Below are 7,938 nucleotides of genomic sequence, written 5' to 3'. Positions count from 1 at the left end.
CGCGGCGCGGGCAGCCCGGCCGTGACGTCACGGCGGCGCGCCGGCAGCGGGAGAGGACCCCGTCGCGACCGCGTCCCCTCGGGTCCTTGAGCCGGTGCAGACGGCGGAGCCATGGCCTTGAGGCTGCTGAGACTGGCCCCGGCGTCCGCGTCCGCGACCTCGCGCGCCCTCGCGGGAGTCGCCCAGCGCGCGGTGAGGCGGCGGCGGGCGGGGGCCGCGGGTGGGGACCTGGCCTGTCTTGGCGCCGCCCCTTCCTCTCCTCCCCGGGCCTCCGGGCGGCGGCTCCCAGGGCCATTCTCGGGGGGACCCCACGGCCCCCTGGAGGGTTTGGTTCTGGGTCACGCGGGCAGACCTCGGAGGGGCCACACGCTTCTCCAGGCCATTTCCTCTGAGCTCCAGGCAGAACGCTGGGGCATGGAGGTGAATGGGCCGCCTGGCAGCCCTGCTGTAGGAGGCCGGTCTGCAGGTGCCATTACCCGGTGCAGTGGTGCGACAGACGTGTGAGCTGTGGGTGCACCCAGAGGAGCCTGGGGCGGGCGGGCGCGTTCACTCACTCAGTAATTCATGCGGCGGCTCTGTCGAACGCCAGCTAAGGGGTGATATGACGTTGAGCAGAAATGACAGAAGACTTTCAGGTTAGATCGGGAAGGTTAGAACTTCCTGTGGTAGAGAACAGTGGAATGATACTGCAGCGGCCACACGAGAAGCAAATGAACTGTGCCTGAAAACCTGAGCAGAACTTTATTTTATGACTGGCTGTATCATAGCTTCTTTGTTTTCTAGTGGCTGGAGCAACATCGGTGTCAAATTGTAAAGGGACTTGACCTTTGTGCTAAGGATTTTGATTAGAAAAGGATTTTGAACAGAACAGTCAATAGTCTTATTAAAAAGTCATATAAATATTTTTAGAAGATGACTCAGGCTGCAACAGAGAAGGAAAGAAACAGGGAGAGAAAGCTGCTTGTCTTTATAATACCCAGTGCCCTTCGCTCTGTTAGTGGAAGTGAGAGCCCCAGACTAGGGGAGGTGATACTCTGCTGCAGTGCACAAAGGAGGGAACCCGCCTGTAACTGTTTCCGTCTGGGCGCTGCTCTCTACAGGGGACATAGATGAACTTCGGTAGGTCCAGACAAAAATGAGTAAGATGAAAAGGGAATCAGCTTGTTACTTGAGAGGTAATTGAAGGAACTGGAAATGTGTCATAAGGATCACTTACTCCGTGTGATTCCAGAGAGTAGAAAAATGGGACTGAGGGTGGGAAATTAAAGAGAAGAGCACTTTCTGAAGACTTTGAAGTCCGGAAATGGTTGATTGCTTTATTCAGACATCACTGTGCACCTGCTTTGTGCCACATCTCTGATATATTCAAGTTGGGGACACAGATGGGAACAGTTTGCATGTGGCTCAGAGGTAACCTAGAGGAGAGAGTGATTAATTTCTGGGGTGCACGGTGCCAACATGATTAACACCCCTCACTTATCTGCTACTCTTTCCCAATCCAGGCCACTGGGCACCAGCTACACGGGACTTGCTGACCTTGTGGTGTTCTTGCCTCGGGGCATTGGCACCTACCGTTCCATCTGCCCAAGAAACCCTCTTCCAGATGTCCACGTGGCCACTGCTTTCCAGTCTTTGTTTGGTGTCACTCTTTCTGCAAGGGTTCCATGACCACTCGTTTTAACATACATCCTACCCCAAAACCACGCTCTCACCACAGCACTTACTTAGTGTGCTGTACAATTGCTTTTTTGTGCGTCATCCTGTGGAGTCTTGGCTCCCGGCTGCATCCCCATTGTCTAGAAAAAGGGCTCTGCACAGTATGGGCGTCTAGTAAAGACTTGCCGAGTGAGTGGTTAACTGAGTGAGTGACATGGAGCTGCTGCTCAGTAATCAGGTATTCAGGAGGTGTTGGGATTTGAGATTTTTGGAATATATAGAGAGTGTCCTGCCATTTACTAGCCCGTTCTCCTGTCAGTGGGCCTTTGGGTGGCATTATTTCTATGAGCACTTTGTTTTTTTTTAAAGTCACCTCGATTTTATCTATTTATTTATTTATCTATGAGCACTTTGATATATTCCTCTTGTTCTTTTGTGGCTTGACATCTCAATTCTTTTTATTGCTGAATAATGTTCCATTATTTAATGTATCACAGTTTATCCATTTAACTATTGAAAGACATCGTGGTTGCTTCCAGTTTTTTGGCAGTCATGAAGAAGACTGCTGTCATCATGTGTTTGCAGATTTCTTTGTGGGAATTGCTGGTAAGACTGTGTTTAGTTTTATAAGAAACTGCCAAACCACCTTCCAAAGTGGCTGTACCATTTTGTGTTCCCACAGCCATGAGTGAGCACTCTCGTTGCTCTGTGTTCTCCCAGTGTTTGGTGTTGGCAATTACTTGGATTTTTATCTCTTCTAGTAAGTGTGCAGTAGCATCTTTCTGTTTTAATTTGAAGTTACCTGATAACATGATTTAAGTGTAGTTTAATGTGCTTATTTGCCACTCAGATGTCTTTTGTGATGTCTGTTCACATCTTTTGCCCATTTTTTATTTGTTATTTTCTTTGCATTCTCTTTGTGACCTGTTTTTATCCCTCCCCTTCAGTAATCAAGACTGTGAATCAAGCAAATCAGAACTGAAAAAAATCTTGATATTATTTTATATTCTTTTTTATTCCATAGTACAGTATTTTATTACTTTAGTGAGTACTTAGTATTCCATAATATGGGTATACCTTAATTTTTTAGTACTCCGTTTTTGGAAATTAAGGGTTTCTATTTACATTTTTGATGCTATAAACTACACTTCATTGAGCATCTTTGCAGGTGGATCTTCGCACAGATCTGTGCACATTTCCTTAGGATAGACTCCTGATAGCTCTGGGCCTGCACCTAGGTTTACATTACCAGTAGCAGTTTACGTGGACTTTGTCCAACCCCAACGCTGCATGTCATCATTAAAAAAAAAATTAAGTGTTCATCAGTTTGATGCATGAAGGGGTGTTTTCTCCTTGTTAGTAATCTTCTGCTTGTTTGCTTTCTGTAGCAAGGTTGAACGTTCTTCTGTGGTTCTTGGCTATTTTTAACACGGTTTACCCTTGAGCAGCGCAGGGGCTAGGAGTGCCGACTGACTCTCCACGCAGTCGAAACTTGACATGTAAGTCACAGTCAGCTCTCCACGTCCGCGGTTCCCTGTGTCCACAGTTCTGAATCAAGGATTCCACCAACCGCAGATAGTGTAGCACCACCGTATTTACTGCTGAAAAAACCCCCGTGTCAGTGGACCTGTGTGGTTCAAACCATGTTGCTCAAGAGTCAGCTCTGCCCCAAGTCAGCCATGGCCTCTGTCCGCTCTTACTGACCTGCAGTCTGTAAACGAGCTGATCGGATCCCAGTTGTTTGCCTTTGGCTGTGTCCCTTTTCCTTTTTTGTGCGGGTGGAGGGTGTTAGTTTCAGTGTGGAGACTGGATGGGCGAAGACAGGAGATGCAGCAGGCGTTTGCGTTGTAGACGAGAGATGTGAGGATGTGCGCAGAGTCCGTGCGGTGGTGGCAGGGAGGGGACATTGGCCAGAGAGATGTAGGAGTGAGGGTTAGTAGGGTTTGTGAGTGATTATGGATTTGGAGGACGGAGAGGATATCAGAGACGACTCGACTCTTGTCTTTGCTCCATTTTGCTTGGTGGGTGGGGAGTTTGTGAGGGACAGCAGGTTGAGGGTATGGAAATGCATAGGTCTGTTAGCTGTCAGGTGCTTTCAGGACATCTAGGACGTTAGAGCTGTTTAAAGGCATGAGGTAAGCAGCTCCAGAGCTCAGGACAGAAGCCTGGACTGGAGAGGTGTTCTTTATTCCCTTCCTCCCTGTCTCCCCCAACCCCCTCCTCCCTGCCTTTCCCCCATCCATCCATCCATCCAGTTTTTACTGAACATGGTAAGTATGTTCTGTTCGAGCCACTGTACCAGGCCCTGAGGATTTAGCAGTGATCAAACCAGACAGTCCCATGCCTTTATAAACTTATGTTGGGGGTGGGGCAAGAGTGGTAATAACACAAATAGGTAATGAAGACGTCGATGTTGGCTTTTTTTGTCACCAGGGGTCTCCTTGGCATTTTTACCTAATAGTCGCTAATGCCGACAGTAAACAGAATGCTCACGTTGTGCTGTTGTGTGACGTTGTGTTTTTCAGGGAGGAATTCATACAAGTGTACAGTGCAGGCTGCAGTATGGCCCTTTGGCCTTCATACTTGGTGAAAAAACAACCAAAAAACTGACAGAGAACAGCAAAGTGATAACTGTAGACGGCAATATATGTTCTGGAAAAGGCAAGCTTGCGAAAGAAATAGCAGAGAGACTAGGTAAGAATTTATGCCGTGCAGAATAACAGCTTTTTCTGATACACAGTTACTTACCTGAGTTTGGTTTTACTGTAATATTGAATAGGTAGAACTGGGCCTAAGGTAGGTATTTTATAGTTTGGGGGATACTTACTGGAAGAGCTGTTTTGTTTTGTTTAATGGAGGTACTGGGAATAGAACCCCGGACGTCGTGCCTGCTAAGCACGCGCTCTACCACTGACCTGTACCTTCCCCACTGGAAAAGCTGTTTTCCGTCTTTTGGATTTGGAAAATTTTAAAAATCCATGCTGGTTGTCAATGTGAGTTGGAATTTTGCCTTGATGATCCAAGCAGAGCACTTAAACGCGAGCAGTAACTTGATTTTGCCGCCCTCACTTACAGACGGTGAAGTCCGGAAGCAGCTGCTGCCACACAGCTGGTTACTGCGAGGCCAGGGCTCGCGCTTCCTCGCTCCGGGAGCAGGCGGCGTCCGTCGCCCGACCTCCAGTATCTGACAGGCCGGGGCCCAGCCGCGCGGCGGGCGCCCGAGCTGTGGGCGGCTCCGCTCTCAGGCGGAGGGCACAGTGCGGCCCTTTGGCTTCATGCGGCCCGCACACGAGGGTTTGGGACCTGTGTCTTCCGTGTGTCGTGTGTCCCTGTTACACTCCAAGAGCGCAGGCCTTCGCCGACCGGCCCAGCGATGCTCTTCGGAGGAGCCCCCACTGCTCGCGAGGGGGCGTGAGGCAGCCACGGTGTTTGATCAGGTGGTTTCTCCCCGCAGGCCTCAGGCACTTCCCGGAAGCAGGGATCCACTATGCGGACAGCACTACTGGGGACGGAACAGCCCTGGACCTGCAGTTCAGCGGCAACTGCAGTCTGGAGAAGTTTTATGACGACCCGAGAAGCAACGACGGCAACAGTTACCGCCTGCAGTCCTGGCTGTTCGCCAGCCGCCTCCTGCAGTACGCGGACGCGCTGGAGCACCTGCTGAGCACGGGTGCGCGCCCGCCCCGCCCCCGCCGCTCCCGGCCCAGCCCGGCCCCGCGCCCGCCCCGCGCCCCCGCCCCGGCCGCGGGAGCGCGGATCGTGCGCGCCCCGCTCCAGCCCTGGTCTCGGGTTCAGTCATCTTAGACGGCCGCTGAGCAGAGCTTTCCAGGAGGCTGTTTGATGAGGCAGGTTCTGTATTCCCAGTGGCTCATGCACTCTGAGGTCCACGCTGTTGCTGCCGTAGAATAAGGTCACTTAGTATCACTTTCATTTGGTGAGGTCTGTGGGCTGTCTGGGACTTCGTGCCACTGCTCCAGTCTTGCTGACGAGATGCGTCACAACGATGGGTGCCTGGGAGGCCGTGGGATCACACTCGTGAAGACGGGGCCGTGTGTCATGCAGAGATGTGGACGCAACAAAATAGGGTTGTCTCTGAGGGCCCAGAGATGGGCTCGAATTTACCCTCGATCCACAGGGTAGAAGTTAAACGTTGAGAAGAAGGCAGAGGTGGGGCAGGCGAACTGGCAAGGTCCCCTGGGCCCTTAGGGTAAGAGTGGGTCTCTGGGAGTCTTCCGACCCAGGCAAGAAATGCCCAAGGGCTGTATGTGGGGGCAGCAAGGTCTGAAATCTGGGAGACGGGGTCAGGGTGCAAAGTTAGGAGGGGGAGGGAGGGAGGACAGTTAGGGTGGGAGCTCAGGTTGTTCACAGAGCATGGAAGGAGGTTGGGACCCAGGCGAGGCTGCTTCATCCTGGGGACAGCCTGCAGGGTGAGCTCCGTCCTGACCCCAGAACACGCCAAGGATCGTTCAGATACTGCCAGTGCTTGGCGGAGGCCCCGAGCTCTGTGCTTCCCAGTCTGAGGGCAGAAGCAGACGGCATGTGTGGGTGTGGGGTGGCACTGGGGGTTTGTATGAGCTCTGTGTCTCCTTGGTTGCCACACCGTGTCAGCCAGCAGAATTCTGGGTGAGCTTCTTTACAGACAGCTCAGCTGCCCCCTAGAGGATCTGCTTCATGGGGTCTGAGCGTGAGAGCTGTTCCTGACACGGCTCCCAGGGAACCGACTGAGCTGGTTCAGCACCTCGCCCGCGCTCCCGGGGGTCCCGAGTAGACAGGTGCGCCACCGGACCAGGGTGGTGTCCACCATCCAAGCACGTGCAGCAGGTCTGGGGGCTAGCTTGTTTCCTGCCTCTGATGGTAGCAGTGCTGGTACCCGAACGGAGGCCCTGGCCAGGGTTCGTGTTGCTCTAAAGGAGAAACGCGGTCATTGCTGTTCTCTGCCAGCAGCCGGCTCGCTGAGCAGCTGGGAGTTCATGCTGACCCTCCCTCACTCCAGATCCTCTTGGAAGAATCCGTCAGCCTTCTCTCAGGACTCCCTGTTTCTTAGAATTAAGAGGAAACATCTTAAATGAAAACTTGTTTCCTTTTCTGTTGCGTTAACTTGTTCATTAAATATCAAGTGAGTGCCCCCTGTGTGCCAGGTGCATTCCGGGACCCTGAGCACTGGTGGGAGGTAAAGCCCGGCCCCCTCCTGGGGCTCACCTTTCAGTGGGGGGATTAGAGCAAGTTGGGGTTTGGGCAGGGCTGGGCTGAGCGGGGAGATGGGGGTCCAGGGGCCCCTGGGGACCCATGCTCTGAGTGGCTGTGCTGCTCTGTGTGCTGAATGACCATCGGGAGCGCAGTGAGCGGGGCTGGGATGGGCTCAGAGAAGTAGCCTGGGCAAGACGGCCGGGTCTCCAGGGGATGTTGTCTTCCCTCTGGAGGAGAGAGGACACCATCCGAGGTTTGGGTAGCAGAGTAACAGTCTGGCTGTTTTAAATATGCCTTCTGCTGAGGTGAGAGTGCCTGGGGGGAGGGCGGAGTCAGGTGAGGAGGTCAGTGGATGGGTATGGGTGGGTGGAGGAAGCTGGTGGTTCTCGGATACCTGGGGTGTAGGGGAGAGAGTGGGCGGGCAGGATGACCCTGGGGTCTTGCTGAGCGGTTGGGGTGGGAGCAGGATTGCAGCGGGCATCGCTCAGGTATGGGGCCAACCTGTGGTTTTAAAATAAACACTTTCCTCTGTTAGCTGGATGCTTTTGTCGTAGCTGAAAGAATGAAGTGTTGTATCGCCAAAACTGAAAAAGTATAGTTTTTGGAAAGGATTTCTCATTTAGAAGGGCATGTGTGTTTTGAAAATATTGGTATGGAAATGGAATTACAAATAATGTATTATTTCTATTTCTAAAATGAAAAAACTAGTTCCCATTGCTTCAGTTGTTGTCTGTCTGATTTTCGATTTTTGTTCCCATGGTTTTAAACAGGACAAGGCGTGGTGTTGGAGCGCTCTATCTACAGCGACTTCGTGTTCGTGGAGGCGATGCACAGACAAGGCTTCATCCGGAAGCAGTGTGAGTCCGGGCTGGCGGCCAGCCTTCCTGGCAGGGGTGCCGTTCCTGAAGGCTCTGCAGACTCGCCTTCCCTCTGGGTGATCAGGAGTCTCATTCTCTTCACCCGCCCCGGCGACAGCCAGCATCATCGTCCTTTCCTCCTCTCCAGCACGTGCTGGTGTGCTGCATGGGGACAGAAGCACTGTGTTGGGGGGTGTTGAGAGTGGATGAGAAAGAAAACCTCTGGTTGAAGCAGGCT

At 52.4% G+C, this 7,938-nt stretch overlaps 1 protein-coding gene across 2 annotated transcripts in view; it reads left to right on the top strand.

Moving 5' to 3' along the window:
* The first annotated feature begins 34 nt into the window (after nt 1-34).
* NDUFA10 (NADH:ubiquinone oxidoreductase subunit A10) overlaps nt 35-7,938 on the top strand; it is a 32,157-nt gene continuing 24,253 nt past the window's right edge. The window contains exons 1-4 of one of the 2 annotated variants that reach the window (XM_074364639.1): nt 35-192; nt 4,182-4,350; nt 5,111-5,326; nt 7,614-7,700. In XM_074364639.1, the coding sequence (XP_074220740.1) occupies nt 112-192; nt 4,182-4,350; nt 5,111-5,326; nt 7,614-7,700 (553 nt within the window). In that variant the 5' untranslated portion in view covers nt 35-111. The remainder of the gene's footprint in view (nt 193-4,181; nt 4,351-5,110; nt 5,327-7,613; nt 7,701-7,938) is intronic. The other variant, XM_074364640.1, reaches the window with a different exon arrangement.

The sequence above is a fragment of the Camelus bactrianus genome, chromosome 5 (genome assembly GCF_048773025.1).
Source record: "Camelus bactrianus isolate YW-2024 breed Bactrian camel chromosome 5, ASM4877302v1, whole genome shotgun sequence".
In the NCBI taxonomy this organism is placed as follows: domain Eukaryota; kingdom Metazoa; phylum Chordata; class Mammalia; order Artiodactyla; family Camelidae; genus Camelus; species Camelus bactrianus.
Note: the sequence above shows the minus strand (reverse complement) of the source record. Positions and strands in the feature narration are given on the sequence as shown.